Below are 23568 nucleotides of genomic sequence, written 5' to 3'. Positions count from 1 at the left end.
CCACTTGACCCAGTGCCCTAAAGTCCCTTTTAATCGCCTTGACACTCCTCTTTTCAATCTCATCACTGCCAGCCTGGAGTATCATCAGTGGGTGATAATCAGAGGGCTGAATCAGCCCAGGAAGTCCCTCAGTGATATTTCATACCCGGGCCCCAGGGAGGCCGCAAACTTCCCTGTGGGATGGGTCTGATCGACATATGGGGCCCTTTGTTCCCCTCAGAAGGGAATCACCCACTACAATTACCCTTCTTTTCTTCTTGATGTTAGAGGTGGTGATCCATCTTACAGATGAGTCATAATTGGGAGACTCACTGGGCAGATCATTTTTGTCTACATCATCTGGCTGGCTCTCTCGATCCAGGGCCTCATACCTATTCTGAGGTGGCTCTTGGCTAGGGGATGGGGGTCTGGAGGAATTTTTATTATCACCTCCCCGAGCAGGGACCCATTTCCATTCCCCTTCATCTACCAGGTACCCTTCTATTGCCTAGGAGTGAGAGGTATATGAGTCCTCTGGCTCTTGGTGGGCCTCCCTTAAAGATGTAAGGGCTGAACTCCACCAGTCTACTTCCCTTTCACTTTCCCTGATACTCCTTAATCTTTCAACTTCCTCCCTAAGCTCAGCTACCAGTGAAAGGAGGTCGTTCACCTGTTCACACCGTAGGCAGGCCTCCTCCACAACACCCCCTGAAACCATGGATAAGCTCAGACACTCCAGGCAGGAATGAGTCTGTACAGACACATCCTTTTTGGAGGGCTCCACTTGGTCACATTCACTTGTATCAGCTGAAATGAACAGGGCTAATGCCTTTATTAATGTTCAGCTCTTTATTAAAAGGTCAGCTGAGCAGAGGGCCCGACACGGAGCTCGCCCCCACTGTTGTAGCTTTCCCAGGTGGCCGAAAGGAAGGAGTCATGCAGAGTCTGGCGCTGAAGTCCAGAGCAGCAGCTGTCCCTTCTTCTTTCCTTGTGGCACACCAGCAGCCAGAGGGTGAGGAGGTGTGGCGTGCAGAGTCTGTTGCTGAAGTCCAGAACAACAGCTGTCCCCGCTCCTTCCGTGGTGGCAGCATCAGGGTTCTCTGTCTTTCCGTCTCCTCTTCCCACAGCCTAATCTAGTCTAGTCTTTTTTAGGTGATGGTGACGGGTAAAAGTCAATCAGCGGATGTGTTTCCCTCTTCATCAGGTAGGGCATTTGTCTAGACCCCTCTACTGTGTTTAGTTCTTTATTTAGGGGTGTCTTTATCCGTCTAAAAATACTCCCATGCTCCCAAGGGTTTTTTTATTTGCATTTTAGTCCCAGAATGGCAGCATGGGGGGGTGGGAGGCCGGTTATCTCCAGGTAGTTTAGAGAAAACAAACAGAGCAATTAGCTAATTAACTTTTCAATATCGGTACTTAGCTAGAGTTAGTTGTTTCAGTGTTGCCATGGGAACTAGGAAGGCCCTGCCCAGGAGTATCAGGAACTTTATTCATTACACCAGCCACAGTTTTCGACCGTGTTAAAACCATTATTAGCAGAAAGTCCAAAATCAAGCAGCCAACAGAAACAATTCAAACAACACACAGAACACCTTACTAGCAAGAAGACCTGCAAACCTGCCTGCTTGCCCTTCCTGCGCGAACTGCCGCTCAAACTGCAGTGACCACAGCCCTGTTTGCCTGTTCCTGTTCGCCGCGCTCCGGGTCAGGTCACCAAGCTCCCCAGAGGCCTCTTATAATCAGTCACTCATGAACAAAGGAAGCTCCACCTCCTGTTCCTGAATGGCTCTTTATCTCAAGTTCTTCTAGTGGAAAAGACAGTTCCTCTGGCAGCTATGGGGCTACTGGGAATGAGGGGAGGATCTTAAAGATTTCTGGAAACAGTGCAGCTTTCTGAGACTCTTTATCAGCCAGTTGATTACCTATTGCTTCCTCTGAGTACCCTGCCTGGTGTCCCCTAACAGGTATTGTTGCCACCCCTTTTGGTAAAATCACCACCTCCAATAAGAGAGAAATTAAGCTCTCATGAGTTAACCTTTTTCCCCTGCAGGTTAATAAGCATCTTTCTTCTTATAATTTCCCAAATGCATGTATCACCCCATATGCATATTTAGAATCAATAAAAATATTCACTCTCTTGTCCCGATATAATTCACAGCCTCCTACAAGAGCATACAGCTCTGCTGTCTGAGCTGACCCTGTAACTCGCTTTCCTTCTACCACCCTTGAAGACCCATCAATAAACACATTTTCTCCCTCAGGCCAGGGAGTGTCTTGTAAATCTTCCCTAGCCCAGGTCTGGAGATCTATCACTTGAATGCAGTCATGGGTTATCGGCCAATGGAGAGAGACAGGGACGACTGACAGGTGATCAGAATCCAAATTTACTGTAGACTACATATGCTTATATACCATTTTAGGAAGGCTAATAAATTTTTACTGCAACGATTGGGTTAATCGTCACACAAACAAACTTATACATTTTTGCAACATCTCTTCTACTTGTAGAAATTGATTCAATCTTCTTCCCTGTCGCCAGTCTGATCCAATCTTCTTGCAATCTTCAAAGTTCTGTTTGTTCTTGCCAAGGCATTCTGATTATCAAATCTCTTTTGCTAATCAGGTCCAAAGTACAACAATGGGTTTCTTCCTGGCCCCCCTCTTCAGGGCTGTTTAGACAGGAAGCTGGGTTAAACCCTTCCCAGTTTCTCAATTCTAAGTCCTCCTGTTCCATTAAACAAGATTCATACTGTAATAACCAAGCACTGGTCATTCACTCAGACGTTCTTTCAGTTAACAAACCTTTAACTTGATGCAAAACTTTAACAATCACATATCCTCCCACTGTCAGTTTTCAGGCCTCAGTTACCATCAAATCTGTGGCTGAACAGTTCTGCAGACAATGAGGCCAGCCTCTGGCCACTGGGTCTAACAGCTTAGAAAAATAAGCAACAGGTTGCTGTGTTCCCCCATGCTCTTGTACCAAAATTCTTTTATCATGGCCCTGTTTAACATACACATATAACTGAAATTCCTTTTCTGAGTCTGGAAGAGCCAAGACTCGGGCGTTAACCATTTTGTCTTTCAATTTTCTAAAGCTTTGCTCTCCTTCTGGTGTCCATGCCACAACATTAGGACTGTTTTGGGTTAAAAAGTCATATAAAGGTCTGGCTAAACCAGAAAAATCTTCAATTCATGCTCTGCAGTACCACACCAACTCTGAAAAACTGCCATAACTCTTTTTTTAGTCTCTGGTAATGGTACTTGTTAAATTCCTTGTATTCTTTCTGGATCAATACACTGTAGACCTCCAGTCAAAACATGTCCCAAATATTTAATTTTTTTTCTACCAACTGCACTTTCTTTTCAAACACTCTTAAGTCCCTTTTTAGCAAGAAAATTAAGCAGCTTCACAGTAGCCTCTTCAACCACCTTTTCCTGTTCCCCTAATAAAGGCAAATCATCCACATACTGCAACAACCTGATTCCTGAGGGTGGAGTAAACTTTCTTAGTATTTTCTGCAAGGCTTCCCCAAACAAAACTGGTGCCTCTGTATATCCCTGCGGGAGGATTGTCTATGTCAGTTGTTGTTTTACCGTTTTCCCTCCTTCCTCCTGTTCCCACTCAAAGGCAAAATACTGTTTACTGTCCTCTGTAATCGGACACCCCCAGAAAGCATCCTTCAAATCCAGTACTGAATAATACTGATGTGAAGAAGGGATCTGATTCAGGATGATATAGGAATTTGGGACTGTGGGATGCCTTGGTTTGACAATTTCATTTATTATTCTTAAATCCTGCACCATTCTGTAGGTTCCGTCTGGTTTCTTAACCGGCAGGACAGGAGTGTTATAGGGAGGCATATACAGCTCCAAAAGACCTGCCTTTAGTAGGGACTCAATGACAGTCTGTAATCTCTTCTTTCCCTCCCTTGAAATAGGGTATTGCTTTTTAGACACCACTTGTCCTGGTTGCTTCAAAATAATTTGGAGAGGCTCTACATCTAATTTTCCATATTTCCCTGGGCCTGCCCACACTTCTCAGACATTTCACACAAAGTTACCACAGTGTTAGCCTCTATATCATCTTTCACAATACTAATTTGCCTTCTCACTTTAGCTATCAAATCCCTTCCCAGTAAATTACAATCACAATTAGGAACAAACAGAAATTCCTGCATTTCAAACCTGTTCCTCAGATCTACTACTAGTGGTTGAATAAAATGCACCCACTCATCCCTTCCACTCACCCCTTGAATAATCAAAGATCTTTTTGACAATTTTCCCCTGCTGGGGATAAAATTCAAAGTGGCTTGAGAGGCCCCTGTGTCTATCAGGAAACACACCTCGATCCGGACCAACCTTAAAAGTTAGCAAGGGCTCCAGTGGGGTGGATCCCTGGTATAATGGGGGCCCCTGACACCCATATCAATCCATTTCCATTATCCTCTGGACTTCCTCCTCTTGAGGATCCAGCTGTGTCTGCAGACATTCCCGCTTCCAGTGTCCCTCTGCCCTGCAGATAGAACGCTGATTCTTTCCCAGTTGCTGTTTGGGTTGGCTCTCCCCTGCTGAGGAGGGAATGCTTCTGTCACTTCCTTGTGGCTGACCCTGTCCCTTCTATCCTGGGGAACCCCTTGGGTCCTGCAGTTTATCCCTCTGGGGCTGCAAAAACTCTGCCATCATCTTTGCCTTTGCCTTTTCCTCATCTCTTCTTACATACACTTGCTGTATCTTTCTATCTTTCTAACCAGTTCATCCAGGGACTTATTCTGCCCTTCCTCTAGTCCCCCTGACTACTGCATGTAGGTACTCATTCTCCCACAGCTCAAAGTCATTTGTTTCTCCAGTGAACCAAACAAAATCCTTAAAAGAAAATCCTAATCCTTCCACGTACATTTTGTATTTCCCAGATATTCCTTCCTCCTCCTTGTGCTCACCTATGGGCTACCCCAGACCGAGTCCCACAGGGTGACCCTCAGTTGGCTGGTCAATGGGTGCCTGGATAGCGTAATTAAAATCCCCACCAGGAAGACAGAAGGACTCTTGAGCTGCTGGAATCCGAGCAGATTTATTGAGGATTGATCGAAGGAGTAGGGAGGCAGAAATAGGAGCAGGGAGACAACCACACTCAGGGAAAGCAGACTCTGAGAGCCCTGGGGAAGGAGGGTCCAGAGTATATAACTGGGGAGGGAAGGAGTGACTAGGGTACAAATGATCCAATTGGAAGAGGGTGTAAGGGAGGAACAGGGATGGGGTAACATAAACTGGGCCAATGAGGGTAAAGGGAAGGAGTGGTTTACAGAGGGAACCATTAGGAGCAATGAGAACGGGGAACTTTCCAGAACTTGGGGAGATGACAACCACAAACTGACAGGTGATGGGCATGTGCTCTGGGGAAATGCCTTATGCTAAACGACTGTAGTTTCCCATGGCATTCCCACACTGTCCTCCCCATGGGCACATCCCACACTCACCCTCTTCACCACACACTATATATCAGTCAGTCTCTGTCCTTCTCCAGTGCCCAGATGCCCCCTCCCCCCTGCCACCCTCCGTTGTTCCACAGGTAGCCAGGGTGTCCCGCAGCTTCATGGGGGCCAGGGTGCCTCTGGTGCCCCTGCCCGGTGGTGGCAGGGTCAGGCACTGCCCGGCACTGAGTCCCGGCTGCCCCTCAGCCCCCACAGGCCCCCAGCCCATGCTCCCGGTTCCACACCTCCATGCCTGGTCCTGCCACTCCTTGCCTCAACCATATCTCTCCACACTCCCCTTCAACCAATTCTTTCCCAACATACCAACACCATCTGTCCATCCCCTGTTGTCAAGACCCCTTCTCAACTCCCCTTATTGCCCTCCCTGGCATGGATTGTCGAGACCCCTTCTCAACTTTCTCTTATTGCCCCCTTTGGGCATCTATGTCCTTAATTACCTCTGGGAGAATGTGTAAACTAACTCAACCTTCTTCCAAGGGATTCTTCAGAGATATTTTGGGATCATCATCTGTTTTGCTGGGACCCCTTCCCAGCTTTACCTTTGCTACCCTCCATGGGTGCCCTCCCAGGTTTGCTCCCTGAAGATCCCATTTTACTCACTACTGAGATTTTCAGGGGTCCTTACCTGCGGACTCTTCACGGACCCTCCTGGTCCACCACTTGTCTGTCTCCTGGACAGTCTCGGGAACCCAATCAATTGCGCAGTGCCAGCGGCCACCAAGGGGAGCTGATCACCCAAACTGGGTGAGGCACGCCTTCAGCTCTGCTCACTGCCCGCTGCCCTGGATGGTGGAAATATCCCAGACAAGAGTCCCCAAATTGTTCAGGAAAATTAATCCACAAACATCAGAGGTTTATGTCCAAAAAGGAGACAGAGGAGTCCTGTAACTTTATTCGAATAAAGGGAGAGGTCATAGGCACTCCCTATGGGGTCTCTCAAGTTGTTGGAGGACACAGCCTCCTTTTTATCCTAATTTCCTGGTCGCATTTCCCTCTCTCTTTCCCCATTGACTGAGGTACTTGATAGGTACAGACTTTCTGAATTGCCTAATACAGACCCCCTTCTGCTTTGTGTATCCCCCCCCTTTTTTTTTCTTCTTTGTGTCTCTGTTCTTTTTCTCTAAGTGATGCTCAAATAATAGGCTGGTAATAAAACCCCATAGACCGGTGTCTATAGAGCAGGTATTTGTTTATTGCAATGCTGGAGGTGAGGGGGATTTCTCCTCCTAACTCACCCACCCTTGTCAAGTGCTGTGGTATATTTATATAGTAAGTATTACTTAGTGTTACTATGTCACTATAACATCATCATATACGTGCTGGAACTAATTTACATAGCATGATCTCATGGTTATTAGATAGTTCTTTTGCACTATGCTTGTGACTCCCCAATTCAGGCATCATCGGGGGTCTTTGATGAAGGCTTCCAAGGTCTTCTTTGCATTTGAACTTTTCAACTTCTTCTTCGGAGCATGCACAGTTACATTGTTTCTTGGTCCATCTGATCCTAACTGGTCTAAATTCTTTATTTTGTGGCTAATTTGCTTTACATTTGCCAATTTCTCATTAGTACTATACTTATCTATCTCTGAAGATATCCATCTGGTGAATTTTTTTCTTCTTTTTTGTCTGTTCAGCATTAAGCAGCTAGTTAACCATATACTAGCCATTACATGGTATAGAAAGTTATTTATATCAAATTATATAGGTACAAAAAGATATGATTCAGGTTATAGAAGTATAGAAAGTTATGATTTAGGTTATATTGATATCAGGTTATATTGATATCTTATAACTCAAGCACCTTGTAACTTTGACCTAAGTTATATAGGCATCATTAATCCAGGGATTTAGCACAGCCTTGAGTGAATAACAGTATGTGTCAATTAGTGGAATTGCTCTGGAATTTATGGATCCCCCCCCATTGCTTCTTTCACCTATCAGTATCTGGGTTTATCTACCAGCAGGCCCATTGTTTGTAAAGACACCTCCTTCTCATTCCTTTCAGTAGATATAAGTGAAAAAAATAATAGTTTATTAATGTGAAAAACACCAATCACTTGTTTTTTAAAATCTTAAAAGTTTATTAGTAATAAAATAGTTATTAAAAATAGTAATAAGAGTAATAAAAATTTGGACAATGAGGATTAGGACACTACGAGACAATAAAAAGCAAAGAATTATGGACTGGATGTTTTTGGGCACTAAGCTGCCAAAAACATGCCTTGCGAACAAAGGAATAACCCTTAAAAGCAATAGCCTGTTGCATATTCATATATCTCATACATGATGCATAAATTTCTTGCAAATTAAGAATTTTTCTGGTTTTTGTCAACTTCTTCCCCTTAATCCTGGTGGTTCCATAAACATGGAGAGAAGGTGGAAGAACGTTTGTCTTTTCCGATAAGGAGGCCGTAACTCTTCAGGTTTCGTGTTGCTGTTATCTCTGTGCAGAGTTTCTTGATTATCTTATCCCTTTCTTGAGCTAGTAAAAATATCTTACATCACATAGTTTCTATTTTAACATTATGTTGTAACCTTAAACTATATTTAACACACTACTTAAAAAGGATTAATACAGTATTACAAAATAACCCTCCGTAATACATTTAGTATTCAATTTAATATTTGTGAAGAGCCAGTCATAAAATATGCATTTTTCACAATTAACAGGCAAAAAATAACAGTAAATAATCACTAGATACAAAATTTCTAAATCTCATTAACTCCCTGGGAACAAAGAGAAACAAAATGGCAGAGTACCCCCCACAGCTGACTACATGGCTCAAAAGACAAAGGTAAAATGGCAGACAAACCCCCCCCCCAAGATGGCTCCCTCCACAGGCGACCACGTGGTCTGGGAGACAAAAGGGAAATGGTGGACAAACCCTCCCAGGTAAGTAGGCACTTATGAAGCAGTTCTAGTTGCAGATAAGAACTTGCAGGTATGTGTGAGATCAGTGCTGCCGCTCGCTGCCTCCCCCTGCCACCCACTGGACTCTTACGGTGTTGGTGCTGCTGCCTTGGGTCTGCTCCAACGGGGGACAGGAAAACCTGAGCACCAATGAGTGGTGGCTCAAGCCAGGACCGGCTCAATCTTTGCACTGCCGACAGGTGTTGTAAAATTCACTTTGAAACAGTTTCTGAATGCAAAATGCAGCTTCTCAAGTTGCTACTGTTGCGAGCCCCTCCGGAGAGGAGCCTCTACCCGCGCTGCCTCAGCTCTCTCAGCAAGAGCGAAAGGGAAAAGCAAAAGGCAAGAGAGGAAAAAAAAAAAAAAAACCAAAAAAAACATGAAGCAGAACCTCTGTCTTGAGCAAATTCCACAATGCAAAAGCGGGTCAGTTTGGGTGGCTTTTTAAAGGGACTCTGGCAACCCCTCCCCTCAGTCTCCTGCGGTTCTGTTTCCGGCTTTGGCATTGGGTCTTAAAGAGACAGTAACAATTTTGGGCACAGAGAGATATGAAATACAATAACATTTTGGGTTACTCAGGGCAACTACTTAGTCAGGTTTCACTGTATTCAGCCCTGTTTTTTACCATTATTATTATATAGGAGATTAATTTAGAATTATGTTGAACTGATATACTCCTATGGCTTTGAAAGATGGTAAAGTCTACCAGAAGTAATGAAAAATACTTTTCTTTATGTTCTCCTTATTTAAAAGAAGTCTGAAGAGCTCATTGGTTATCTATCAAAATTAAAATAAACAATCTGATGGATTTAATGTAAACATTTAAATACAAAGTTGAAAATCAGCAAGTTCTGAAAGGATATCAGATCCTATAAAACATCTAGTGATAAAGGCCAACTTTGAATATCTGTATATTATTTAATTATGAGTTTCTCTCCTGTTTTTTAGATGCAGAATCCTGACACATTATCAGCTATGTCAAACGCTAGAGCAATGCAGGCTTTGCTACAGATTCAGCAGGGCTTGCAGACATTAGCAATGGAAGCACCAGGACTTATACCAGGGTAAGAACTGGTCATAAAAATGTATATCAGGACTTTTGTGTTTTGGGTTTTTCAGCTTTTGTCTTTCTTTTTAACACATAAAGGTTTATCCAGTTTTTACAGACTGTTCCTCTTGCTTTTTTTAGTTTCACTCAACTTGTTTTAGAATCTGTCACACTTTTGTCTGCAACACACTTTTAAGCAATGGTCTATGGTCTTGTTTTAATGCTTTACTTGTCATCCATTTTTTATTTGACAGAATTTTTACTTAGTACTTACATCGCATGGGAAGAGATGATAACTAAGCCATTTTCTATGTTAATGATGTATTTCTCTGTCATTTGTGTAGATTCAATCCTGTTTTAGGTGGATTGGGAAGCACTGGAGCTCCTACAGGGTCCGCTGTACCTAGTTCAATTCCCAGTGAAAATACAAGTCCAGTATCAGGGGCCACTGGACCTGGTCACCAGCAGTTTGTCCAACAAATGTTGCAGGCACTTGCTGGCACAAATGCTCAGGTAAAGTAGATCACTGTATTCTAGTGTGCATGTGGTTGGTGATTTTTTTGTTTGGGTTTTTAAAAATATCCAGACACACAGAGAGCACCACCACCCCCCACTCACCACCACCCACTCACACATCCCCTTCCCCGCTGTAAACCAACAAAATGCTTCTGGTCAAAGGAGAGCAGAGGAAGATTAAAAGTGATGTTCTAGCTGTGCAAATCAATGCTGGGAAAGCATCACATTTGACTAAAAGTGTCCTCTGAATGGTTGATTGATAGGTACACCTATTTTCATATCCCTGAGTTTCTGAAATGCCTGCAAAGAAGATTAAGGTGTGAAAGGGAGGACTGGTTCCCTGGCAAGTGAAATGTGGGCTCAGACAAGAAAGGAACTTAAGCATACTGAACATCATTGTCTCTGTACTTCTGTGTTGCTGGTTGTAGCTCAGGTTATTTGGGGCCTGAATTTGTAGCATGCTTCCCTGACATCCTGCAGTTTCAGATTGCACAATATACATTGTGTTAACATACCATGTGGGATTTAGGCTTTCTGGACAGTTCCAGAAGTCAAGAAAAGGTGGCAGCTTTGTGAAACAGCACCATTACATTGTGATACATATCCAGTGTAATGGCAAACTGCTGGGAGAAGGGACAGTCCTAATCTTACCTCCTCTGTTGCCACAAAATAAGTCATTTCAGCTTGCTGATCTGACAGAAAAAAATTATGTAAGCATGAGAAAGTGGTGGTAAGCATAGCTATAGGAAGCCATGTTCTCATAGTTATTTTTATCCTGGTAGATCTTACGCTACCAATTCAGTATTCTGTTTGGTTTTTCTGGTGGAGGGGGGAAGCAGATGGGGTGAGAGGAATATTTACATTTCAGCCAGTATGTTTGCATTTTATTAGTTTAGAATTATATGCAGTTTTAAAATACTGCTAGGAATTTCTCAGTGGATGAAACTTTAAGTAGAACAAAAGGAACATTAGCAGTAGGTGCAAAAATCTTGTGTTGCTATGTAAATAGTCTCACTCATTTCAAAAAATGGCTTCTCAGTATTACTCTGACCTTATATACCTAAAGCATATTATTTTCATATAATTGCTGTTTCACAAATGTCTCTGAGGTGATGATCATACAACTGAAATTATTGATAATTTTGCTATTATTTTATGAGCAATTTATTTGGGCAAGATCAACTCATAAAGCACAGCTGTCACTTTGATGTATGCTGAACTTTTCCTAACTAGAATTTTGGTAAGTTTAGTAAACAAATATTTGGAGCATTAAAGAGGTAACATTTATGTCAAGGAAAAAGAAAGAGCCTACCACATTCACTGTTGCCAACAGTGAAATTCTCAAAATTTTGCTATTCCACATTACTAGGTTAGATTAATTAATAGAAAAAAAATGTCTGCATGCACATCATTAAAAACTGTTCTTGGGACGCACATCAGATTTAACTGTTCCTTTTTTATTAAACAAACAGCTGCTCTTGTAGTTCAAAAATGTCACATAAGTGAAGATACTCTTAAAATTTGAGGCTAATCTGACTTCTTTGATCAATAATTCAGTTGTGAATGAAATTTGGGGAATTTGAAAAAGATGCATTCAGAAATTAGAACCACAAGAAGTGGCTTTGAACTAGCTATGTTTAAATCCTGTATTTTGCCAAATATGTTTTATGCTTTTCTAGCTTGAGATTTTTCTTCTTAGCAGTTACAAAATCCAGAAGTTAGATTTCAGCAACAACTGGAGCAGCTGACTGCAATGGGCTTTCTGAACCATGAAGCAAACTTACAAGCTCTAATGGCAACAGAAGGAGATATCAGTGCAGCTATTGAAAGGCTCCTTGGTGCTCACCTTTCATAGCACTGTTTCTTTAACTTGAACAAATGTAATTTATTTTTGATAGCAGTCCTTAAATCTTTAAAACAGTTGCTTTATTTCATTCTGACTGTTGAGTTTGTCTTGTTTTAACCAAGTCATGCATTTTAAAGTCAAGTGCAGTAGTTTTCTTCAAATAGGGAATAGATTCATTTTCAATCAGTTCTTGCATGCATCACTTTTGTTCTTCATTATTTCTTATTTTTTTGAAACAATGTCAGCTTTCACAGTTGATTAAGCAGGTTTTGTCTGACTAGCAACTGTCCAATTTATTTACTACTAAACCATTAATGTTCAGTAGTAATTTATGTAAGATACAAATTAAAAAGGAAAAAATTGAAGGCTATAATGTGTGGGTACTAGTGATGCTTATGGTGATTTTGGCGTGTATTTTTTTGCTAGAAAAATGCTGTAAGATTTATACTACTTTGAGTAATCTACCATTTTTGCTTTTAATTGTATGAAGTTTAAACACAACATATACAATGGAGACAGCTCGTTTCTATAAATTTCACATTGCAATAGAATGAAATTATAAGTAACCAAAAAAGGCCAGGGGAAAAAAAAGTAGTAAGACACAGGGCTTAGTGTAGAATCTTCCAGCATATTTGGTAAACATCTCACAAAAAATACTTGGGCAAGTTCATTTAAAATATATTTGAATTGCTGTTCTAGTTATATCTTCACATCTAGCCACAAAGAAACCTGCACTGTAACATTGTCTCATTGCAACATTGTTACAGATTAACTGTAAATTACCTTTGTGCGAATTAAAGGAGCACTGCCTCGTGCTCTGAAACTGTCTTCTAAGGCATTTTGTCTTGTTCCACTGAGATTCTAACATGCATTATGATTTGTATTTGGAAACATTACTTTCAGCCATTGTCATGTGATATTCTAGTTACTTTTACCCACCATGTAAAAAAATACTGTATATCTTTTGAGTTTTTATTGGTAGTTACCTCTTGTGCACAGGTAATAAATTAATTTAAAAGTATTTAAGCATTTTGTTTCAATGTGTTTGCAACTGGTGATTATCCAGCATTCAAGATGACTGACCTTTTAAGTGTTAGCTTTGGGACTATTTGCAGACTTTGGGCTAAGATTAACAATACTTGCAAGTATAAAGTGGAGGACAGAGGGGAAGGGTCATGTGATACTGAAGATTATTTAGATAAAGTAAAAGCAGTGAAATAAAGCATTCTGCTGTGTGTTACAGAATAGCACTTGCTTTTTATTGATCTTTGGTGTCAGTGTAATTGTGAACATTCTGATTTAATTCTGGTATTGCATTAGACACTTAATTTGAACAATCTTTTCTTTTGGCACATATATAAAGTCAGTTAATTCTAAAAACCCTTTGCTTTCAAATGGTTTAAACTTACTGGCTTTGACTCAAAATTGTTAATAAGTTAAAGGAAAAAAATTTATAATGGGATATAAAGAAGAGTGTTGAGTACACCTTCTTTTTGTCGTGGTTTGACATGGAAGTTAATTTTTTCAGAAAGTTAGGGTCAAACCAATCAGTGGTCAGGTTTGGATACTGGCACCTGGAGTGACCACTAAAGGCATGGACACGCCTCTGAGAACACAGGGGGTTAAAAGCAAGAACTCCCAGGGGAACTGTCTCTTTGGTTCCGGTTGTCAGAGAGTGCACTCTCCCCTGCCCAGCCACAGGTTGGGCGGGGGAGGGGAAACCATGTGGCTTGAGAGAGGTAGGCCAGGGGCTGAAGGACTGTAACCGGGCCAGCCCCCTGTGGATGGAAAGGTGGAGAGAAACGGTGATGCCTTTGTTTCCCCCCCCCCCCTCCCCCCCCGAGAGAAAGAGACAGAGAGCCTGACAGCACCTGGAATTTGCCGGCAGAGGAGAAGGAGAAGGGGGTTGGAAGGTGCCCAGCCGTGGGAGTTGGAGTTCTGGGCAGAGATTTCAGCTGTCTGGGGAGTCAGAGACTTTTAACCCTTTCCTGGGAAATGAAGGCTTTGTAAAATATTACTCCTCCTTGATTTGAAGTAGAAGAGAGACAGTCTGGAATCTGAGATGTTGGAAGAGGAAAATTTTGGGTGGGAGGAGATGATGGAGTGGCTTGTGGCTGGACTTTTCTTAATAGCCATAGACTGAACCAATTTCTCCTGCAACAGAGACTGCATTTTTAGGTGGATGCAATAGTGAGCCAAGAGACCTGCTTCAGCAACTACCAACACAGGAATGGAGTGAACAGAGAAGAGTTGAGGAGGGTGTGGTGATGCCCTCTGTCTTCAGGAAGAAGATGATCTCTGTTCTCGAGACCTTTGGCCCCAAGGGAAGAAGAAAATGGGGGGGACTGTGGTCCCAAAATGAGAAGCTGAACTGTTGTTTCTTTTGGTCCTTGGCAAAGCATCCTTAAAGGAGCCCTATGAGCAGTCTGTCCATGCACGGTGGCGAGAGCACTGTGACATGGAAAGGAGAGTGTCACACTGGCAGATTTTCTCCAGGTGGTTGCCATGTGTGACATGGAAACACAGAAGGGTGGCAATTGTGTTTCCTGGGGGGGTCAATGGTGCAAGAGAGACTCCTCTCTCCCTTGATGGACTGAGTATTGATTACCTGAAAGGTGGCAACGTGATCAGGAATCCCGGGTGGTGTCTCACTGTGTTTTGGTGGAAATTGGGGAGGGGGTATAAGAGGCCATCTGAAGCCCCCCTCATTCTCCTTTTGCCTTTCGATTGCCACGAGGAGAAACCCCTTCCCCCACTGCAGTTCCGGCTTGGAGAGAACGACAGTGCAGGTGCAACTGCTGTACCATTACGTTAGCTGTTCCGAACAAGGCCTGGCAAGGAGTTGGCAAGGACTTGGCAAGGACTTGGCAAGGAAGTGGCAAAGACCTGGCATGAACCCAGCAAGGAATGGCCTACTGCATATTTGCTCACTCTCCACCCTTTAAGCCGAATGAACTTTTGGGGTGACTCTAGTGGTCTCTCACTGAAGACCTGTCATCTGCCTCGTTACCACCGTGACAGACGGAGATCAAGAACCCTCCTCCCAAGGACTGAGACTGAGACCCCTACCACAGGGAGTGGGGAAACCACTAATGACATGACCTGTTCTTCTTCAGTAATTCCAATGGATTTATTCTTTATTGTGTTTGTCCTGCCTTGGTGGTTTCAGTGGACTCACCTGTTCCCCCGCAGCAATCACAATAGACTCTCATTGTCCTGCATGTTCCCCCCTTTTTCCTCTGTGGACTATAACTGGACCCCTGAGTTGACCAGAATGTCGAAGACTTCCCCAACATGACAAGACAGATCCCCATCGTCCGGACCACTGAGGATCTCACCTGTGTTGGTAGCTATTCCCATCCCCCTCTTCTCTCTCTCTCTCTATCCTTTTATCTCCTTTCTGATCCCCACTATCTCATTTACTGTTTTGGCCCTTAATAAAGGTGCATTTGTTGTGATTAACTGATAGTCCCCTGTTGTTTGCCTTTTTTGTACTTTTGGGATCGGTGAAAAGAACCATCATGATACCCCGCACAAGCAGATCGTGACGGGGGGGAGGAGTATTGTTTAGGAAGGTTTTCATTTTGGATTTAGTGTGTGTCTTTTATAGTAGAAGTAGCTTAATAAAGTTTTTTTTCCTTTATTTCTAAGCTTGGGCCTGCTCTGCTCTGTTCCTGATCGCATCTCACAGCATTCATTTTGGGAAGGTATATTTTCATTGGGGGAGCTGGCACTGGCCATCGTCAAACCATGACATTTTTGGTTCCCTGACCGGGAATTGAACCCAGGCTGCGGTGGTGAGAGCGCCGAATCCTAACCACTAGACCACCAGGGTAAGATAAGCATGTAGGTTTTACAGAGAGTAACTGTACTGTATTCTTCTCTCAGAAGTTTTTGCTGTCCAGTAATCTTGGCTTTTACTTCAGCAGTAAGTAAATAGATCAAATACTGCTGATGCACAGTACTGGGTAAAGTTCAAGAAAATATATTGGTTGGCAGGCCTCTCTGCCTCTTGATCAAAGTCTCATAGATAAGCAACATAAAATATTAAACAAATGAAGCAATTAAAATAGAATCTCATGGTAATTGGAGTTTTTTACAATCAAAGCCTTTAAAAATACTTAAAGTTTGGGTAGGAAATTATCATTACTTTTGCTTCCTAGTCAATTATAGTAAACCTGCAAGTCACTAGACTGCCATAGTGCCTTCTGTTTGAGTAGGTCTCTCAATGTGCTGAGCATAAGGCTCTGATAGGGAAGTGATAGCAAGTAGTTTCTGTAGAATAATTGCTACTTTTTCACAATTACTCTTAGGATCTTCAAAGTAACTAATTTGACTTGACCTTAGAGTATGCCTTATAGGAACTTTGCTTTAAAAAACTGAGATATCTAGTCATTCAGAAGGTATATCCTTCTAAAAATACAATCCATAACTTGCAAAAAGGCAACTGTCAAATGGAAAGAACAAAAGGGATGTACAGAGGGGAGAGACTTTTGCCAAACTTTATTAAGATACTGAATGTGAACTCCATTGAACATTTTTTGAGGCAAGATTCACTTCACCTATGTAAGTAAAACAGAGATGCAATATTTTAAGTCAAATTCTATTAGAATTTAAGAAAAAGTAGAATTTGACCTAAACTGTACAATGAACCATTGAGCTAAGTTGGCTACTTGAGATGCAATTAATAATTAATTTAACTATGTAACTACTGTCAGGTAGTAATAACAATTAGTAACTGAGTAGTGGTAAAACACTGGGACATATTTAGTATAGAAGAACTTTTGGTTTTGTTGAAGAAGACTTCAATTATTAAAAGTGGTAGCAGGTGGAACAAGGTTTGTAGTGGGGTAAAATGTATTGTCTTCAATGATAAAAGATACATCACACTTGGTTTAATGGCATAATAGAATCTTTGTTTGCACACTCTCATCACTGTCTCTAGTCTTTTAGGCACTCACTTTTGAAGATGTCCAATTTCTTTTTGGTTATAAGGTTTTGAAATCTAATATTACTGATTGGTAAATATGTCATGCAGCTGCTTTTCTATCACTGTAGTTTCATGAATTATTTCATTTTATTGTGTCTAAAAAAGTAAGCATAACTTTGCATTTAATAGTGGGTATATTAGAAAAGCTCTTTGCTTGTAAAATGGTATGCTGGGAAAATAGGAAGACTTCATTAAAAGCAAAGGTACCACAAGACGTTTCCATTGCTTTAATTTGCATAGTAAATAAATTTGCATGGCAAAGTTAAGAATAATAACCTATGCTAACTGTATATAGGGATGATCCTATTCAGGTCTGACTTGTAGAATCTTACATAAACTATCTACAGAGTTTTCATGAAGTTAAGCTAAAGAGACATGTCTTGTTTAATAAGGACTTAAAACATTGTCGCAATTGAAAAGAGGATTTAGACCTTAAATTTTGTGAGTTATGTAACTGACTATATTCAGAATTTCCTGATCACAGAAAAGTTGAAACATGTATGTGAAGTTGATCTTCACTTTAAAGCAGCTGTCTGAAAACCTATCCATAAGCGTATATTGGACTAGGTAATGTGGCCTGGGGTTCCCGGGGTCCGTCTGATCCTGGGCAGCCATAGGTGTCCCGGATAGCACTGGGCTGATAAGCACAACCAGTCTGGGTCTGTCGCCGTTGAGGCAGGACAGGAACAGAATGACTCCAATTCAGAAGGCAAGAAATGAATTATTTCAAATGCACCACTCTACATAGAGAGAACATCGTGAGGACTAATTTCATTGGTCTTAAAGTAAAAACATCTCACACCATTGGTGTGCAGTGAATGACGCACAGTAGCAGAACATATCTGTAAACAATATGAAAAACAAGAGAGATAGAGAATTATTTACATTCCTTTGAAACACTTTGCCAGGCCAAAGCCCGGTTAGAAACCTCTCTCTTTCTCTCTGACTTGTTATGAACAGTTTCCACGTGTTCCCCAGAGACACGGGCAGGGCCTTCCTAGTTCCCATGGCAACACTAAAAAAACTACTAACTCTAGCTAAGTACCGGTATTGAAATGCTAATTAGCTAATTGCTCTGTTTGTTTTCTCTAAACTACCTGGAGATAACTGGCCTCCCACCCCTCCACGCTGCCATTCTGGGACTAACATGCAAATAAAAACCCTTAGGATCATGGGAGTATTTTTAGGAGATAAAGAGGAATATAAATCAAAAACTGAACACAATAGAGGAGTCTAGACAAATGCCCTAGCTGAGGAAGAGGGAAACACATCCCCTGATTTACTTTTAACCGTCGCCATCACCTAAGAAAGAACAGACTATGTCAGGCTCTGAGAAGCAGGAAGACAGAGACAGAGAGCCCTGGTGCTGCCACCACAGAAGGAGTGGGGACAGCTGTTGTTCTGGACTTCAGCAACAGACTCTGCACGCCACGCCTCCTCATCCTCGGGGCACCGGTGTGCCACAAGGAAAGAAGAAAGGACATCTGCTGCTCTGGACTCCAGTGACAGACTCTGCGCGCCTCCTTCCTTCTGGCTGCCTGGGAAAGTTATGACCGCAGGGGCGAGCTCTGCGTCGAGCCCCCTGCCCAGCTGATCTTTTTAATAAAGAGCTGAACATTAATAAAGGCATTAGCACTGTTCATTTCAATTGGGGGCTCGTCCGGGATAGCCACGCTCGAAGAGGACCCCTGGACAGCTCGACCACCTGCCTCGAGGGACCCTCGGGAGTCGCTGGCTACCTTCGGACCCTAGGATCTGCGTGAGACGAGCAACGCAGAGGAGTGTTGGATGGGTAAGAAAAACCAGGAGACGAGCAAGTGAGTGAGTGAGACGGGGGCCGGCAGCTCGGACCCCCGAAGTGAGAGGGACCCACTAGTACCGCGTTTCCGGACTCCTGCGAAGGGGCCGGCTGGGAATGGGGGGAAGCGAGTGGAATAGAGGAGCGACTGAGGCGTCTCCTTAGAAGTAAAGCAGGCCCTCCTCCGAGCGTGTGGAGGTGCCCTAGGGGCAAAAGTAAGTCCCTGGCAATCAGGGCAAGGGGAATGTCCCCAGCAAAGCAGGTGGGATGTGGAGGTCCTAGAGGGCACGTCCCCGGCAGGCAGGATGGGATAGGATGGCAGGTGGGATGTCCCTGGCAGGTAGGGCGGGGTGTCCTAGCAGGCAGGAGTGGCATGTCCCTGGCAGGCAGAGGGCATGTAACTGGCAGGCAGAAAGCATGTCCCCACCAGGCAGGACAGGACAACAGGGCAGGTAGGATGTCCAAGCAGGCAGGAGTGTCATGTCCCCACCGGGCAGAGGGCATGTCCCCACCAGGCAGGACCGGATAAGAGGGCAGGTAGGGCGGGATGTCCTAGCAAGCAGGAACAGCAAGTCCCGCCAGGCAGAGGGCATGTCCCCAGCAGGCAGGACAGGATAACAGGGGAGGTAGGATGTCCACAGCAGGCATGGATGGAGATCCCCAGCAGAGCAGATCGGGGAATGTCCCTGGAAGGCGGGGCAGGATGTCCCCGTCAGAGCAGGCATTAACCCGAGTAAGCAGAAAGGCAGGAAGGCAAGCAAGCCAAGCCTAGTAGGAGAGTCAGGCAAGGGGGCTTGCCCGGAGTTCGAGTGTAAGGCTCGGCAGGACGTTCGACCTTACCTCGGCAGGGAGACCAAGCTTCCCAAGCCTAGTAGGATAGTCAGGCAAGGGGGCTTGGCCGGAGTTCGAGTGTAAGGCTCGGCAGGACGTTCGACCTTACCTCGGCAGGGAGACCAAGCTTCCCAAGCCTAGTAGGAGAGTCAGGCAAGGGGGCTTGGCCGGAGTTCGCGTGTAAGGCGCGGCAGGACGTTCGACCTTACCTCGTCAGGGAGACCAAGCTTCCCAAGCCTAGTAGGATAGTCAGGCAAGGGGGCTTGGCCAGAGTTCGAGTGTAAGGCTCGGCAGGACGTTCGACCTTACCTCGGCAGGGAGACCAAGCTTCCCAAGCCTAGTAAGAAGGTTAGGCAAAAGGTCAAGTAAGAGTTTGGGCAGGACTTAGCAGGGGTACAAGCCTAGAAAGTCCATCAAGAAGTTCAAAACTTAGGCCAAAGTGAAAAAGAACAGAAGACGATAGATGAGAGTGTGACTAGTGATTGTCCTGGCCAAGAGACAATGTAAAGTGCCAAGAGGGTAGGACCAAGAGTGGGAATTTAGTTAAAAGATATTAAGTTTAGTCAAGTGATTCAAAATACGAAGTTGGGAGGGGCCAGATGAGCTTTAGCTGCCTGTCAGTATATTCCATTTTAGATAGAAGTACCATTTAACGTATATATGTTTTTGTTTTTGAGGCCTGAAAATGGGAAGAGGTTATAGTAAAGGAGCAAATCCTTCCAAAGCAAAGAGAATTCCCCCTAACAGCCCCTTGGGGCAACTGTTAGACTAATGGGATTCTCGGGAGACCATGAAGGGTCTAGACAAGAGTAAGATGATACATTACAGTATGGAAGTATGGCCGAAGTTAGAATTACAGGGAGAGTGGCCGTGGTATGGAGCCCAAGATCAGTGGATGTGTAATCAGTTAAACCAACACCTAAAAAAAAAAAACGAAAGGACCTTGATATAGAACAACTATCTTATGCAGCTTGCTGGCTGGAGACTTCTATAAATAATGAGACTGAGAATATGCAAGTTACAAAGAAATAGAGAGGAAGACAAAGGGAATAGAGAGGGCGAGACTAGAAAAATAAAGGAATGGGACCTCCTCAATTGCCTGTCCCCTTCTGCTCCTGTTACTTCCCCAACAGTTTCCCCAGTTGGTCCTTCAGCCCCTCCTATTGAGTCCCTGATTCCTTTCCCCTGTTTTCCCACCTCTGTTTCATCGTCCCTTCTCTTAGTTTCCTCAACCATCTCCCCAACTCCCTCTTCCCCTTCTCCAGCTGGAGTTTCCTTGCCTCCTTCCACCTGGGAGCTGAGGCCACCCTTGCCCAGGGTTGGTTCACCACCTGGCATGGCCCCTGGCCTCCAGGGTCTGTCTCCACTACTATTTCCCTGTCTGGTGTCTTAGAAAAAGGGCCGTATTGTGGCACCCAATCCAAAGCACCAAGGGTGGAGGGGCTCTTTCCCCTTAGAGGGGTTCCTATGGGTAGAGCAACTGGGGGAGTTAGGTTTGTGGATGCACCTTTGGTAGCTTCTGAAGTCTAGGGATTTGGGAAAGAGCTAAGAAATTTAGTGGAAGACCCCGTTGGAATATCTAGCCAGTTGGACCAATTTCTAGGGCTGAGTATTTGTACCTGGGGAGACCTGAGCTATTCTAAGCATTGTTCTCTCCGAGAGAGGTCCAGATGATCCGAGCGGCAGGGGTGAAGATATGGGAAAGAGAGGGTGGATTAGGGCCCCCACGGAACCAGGGGATGCCCTTGGTGGACCCCAACTGGAGTCCCAGCCAGCAAGAAGGTAGGCAAAACATGAGAGACTATAGGTCCCTCATGATAAGAGGGATCAAAGAGTATCCCTAGGGGAAGCAACACGAAATTGGCCTTTGATGGTACTCAGGAGAAGGATGAGACCCCGGCAATTTGGCTTAACCGACTAAAAACGAAATTTCCAGTTATATTCAAATATAGACCCAGATAGCCCAGAGGGTCAAGTCCTCTTAAAGGTCTAGTTTGTCACCAAATCCTGACCCGATATTAGACAAAAACTGGAAAAGATAGAGGACTGGCAAGAAAAGAACATGAATGAGTTGCTCAAAGAAGCCCAAAAGTTGATCCTGCAAGGGAAAATTAAAGTACAAACATTTACTAGTGATCGTGGATCACCTCACTCACTGGGTGGAGGCTTTCCCAACCAAAAAGGAAACCGTGCAGGAAGTTGCATGAATAATCTTAGAAAACATCATACCACGATATGGGCTAGTCAATAACATTGACTTGGACCAAGGTCCACATTTTGTCGCTCAAACTTTACATCAGGTAACAAAAGCCCAGGGGATAAGGTGGAGATTGCACACCCCATGGCATCCTCAAAGCTCTAGAAGAGTGGAAAGGATGAATAGAACTCTTAAAAATGCGTTAACAAAATTAATTGAAGAAACAAAGATGAATTGGCTCAGGTGTTTACCTCTCGCTCTCTTGCGCATCAGAACCAGACCTCGGTCCGACATAGGGGTCTCTCCCTATGAAATAATATTTGGACTCCCTTTTTTTTAATCACCCCTTTCAGTACAGCAGATTATCTGGAAGGGGAGGCAGCAACTCAGAAATATTTAGAGGTCATAGGAAAATCCCTAGAAGGCCTCTGAAAGAAGGGGTATCTCCCAAACTTCCCCTCTGGACGCCAATGCCCACATCAGTCCTGGGGATTGGGTGTTGATAAAGTCCTGGTACACTACCACTCCATTAACCCCCAAATTCAAAGGACCTTTCCAGGTACTACTCACCACACACACTGCGGTGCGGACTCAAGAAAAAGGCTGGACCCACGTCACCAGAGTCAGAGGACCAGTGCCACCCCCAGCCACCAGACCCAACAGTGTCACCTGCCTCCTCTTGTACATGGACAGTAATTAAGAAACCAGAGGACTTAATTTTAACTTTAAGGAAGACTTGCTAGAGACTGATATACAGTAAGGTGTTAATAACTGTTTCTGAGTTAAAGTACCATAGTAAAGGTTTAAGTACTTGGTAATTGCTTAATAAGACTAAGTGTCCTTTAGCCAAAGGAGTTAACTGAAAAAAAATTAATTAGAATATTATTAAGTCTTACTTGGTTTCTAAAGTACATGAGAATTACCATCAGACATGAGTAAAAGCATACAAAAGCCAAAAGAAGTTAGCCCTCAAAAGCCAAAGACTGTAAGTTGATGCGGGCTTAAGCCCGATCAAAGAAATAGAGGAGGGATTTGTTATGAACAGTTTCCACATGTTCCCCAGAGACACGGGCAGGGCCTTCCTAGTTCCCATGGCAACACTAAAAAACTACTAACTCTAGCTAAGTACCGATATTGAAATGCTAATTAGCTAATTGCTCTGTTTGTTTTCTCTAAACTACCTGGAGATAACTGGCCTCCCACCCCTCCACGCTGCCATTCTGGGACTAACGTGCAAATAAAAACCCCTTAGGACCATGGGAGTATTTTTAGGAGATAAAAAGGAATATAAATCAAAAACTGAACACAATGGAGGAGTCTAGACAAATGCCCTAGCTGAGGAAGAGGGAAACATCCCCTGATTTACTTTTAACCGTCGCCATCACCTAAGAAAGAACAGACTAGATTAGGCTCTGAGAAGCAGGGAGAGAGAGACAGAGAGCCCTGGTGCTGCCACCACAGAAGGAGTGGGGACAGCTGTTGTTCTGGACTTCAGCAACAGACTCTGCACACCACGCCTCCTCATCCTCGGGGCACCGGTGTGCCACAAGGAAAGAAGAAAGGACAGCTGCTGCTCTGGACTCCAGTGACAGACTCTGCGCGCCTCCTTCCTTCTGGCTTTCTGGGAAAGTTACGACCGCAGGGGCGAGCTCTGCGTTGAGCCCCTGCCCAGCTGATCTTTTTAATAAAGAGCTGAACATTAATAAAGGCATTAGCCCTGTTCATTTCAGGACTGAACTGAGAATACCCATATTTCCTCTGTTTCGTTTACAAAAAAGAAAAAAGAAAAGAAAAAGGTGGTGTTTGTGCCCTCCTGCAGGGCTGCTGTGGACCAAGCTGGTGCTCCCTCCCGCTGCCTCTGCCTCTGCCTCAGTGGGACAGAGCTCGGGGCAGTCTGGGGGAAGCGAAGGGAGTGGTGGGCTGGATGCAGGCTCTGAAACAAACAGGCTGTCCAGCA

General features: G+C 43.9%; 1 protein-coding gene across 2 annotated transcripts in view; it reads left to right on the top strand.

Moving 5' to 3' along the window:
- LOC128802379 (ubiquilin-1-like) overlaps window positions 1-12816 on the top strand; it is a 52908-nt gene extending 40092 nt beyond the window's left edge. The window contains exons 9-11 of one of the 2 annotated variants that reach the window (XM_053968698.1): window positions 9334-9449; window positions 9778-9946; window positions 11652-12816. In XM_053968698.1, the coding sequence (XP_053824673.1) occupies window positions 9334-9449; window positions 9778-9946; window positions 11652-11804 (438 nt within the window). In that variant the 3' untranslated portion in view covers window positions 11805-12816. Of the gene's footprint in view, window positions 1-9333; window positions 9450-9777; window positions 9947-11648 lie in introns of both variants that reach the window. The other variant, XM_053968697.1, reaches the window with a different exon arrangement.
- The last annotated feature ends 10752 nt before the right edge of the window (window positions 12817-23568 follow it).

The sequence above is a fragment of the Vidua chalybeata genome, chromosome W (genome assembly GCF_026979565.1).
Source record: "Vidua chalybeata isolate OUT-0048 chromosome W, bVidCha1 merged haplotype, whole genome shotgun sequence".
NCBI classification, from domain to species: domain Eukaryota; kingdom Metazoa; phylum Chordata; class Aves; order Passeriformes; family Viduidae; genus Vidua; species Vidua chalybeata.
The sequence above is the reverse complement of the archived record's forward strand: the minus strand, read 5'-3'. Positions and strand labels throughout refer to the sequence as shown.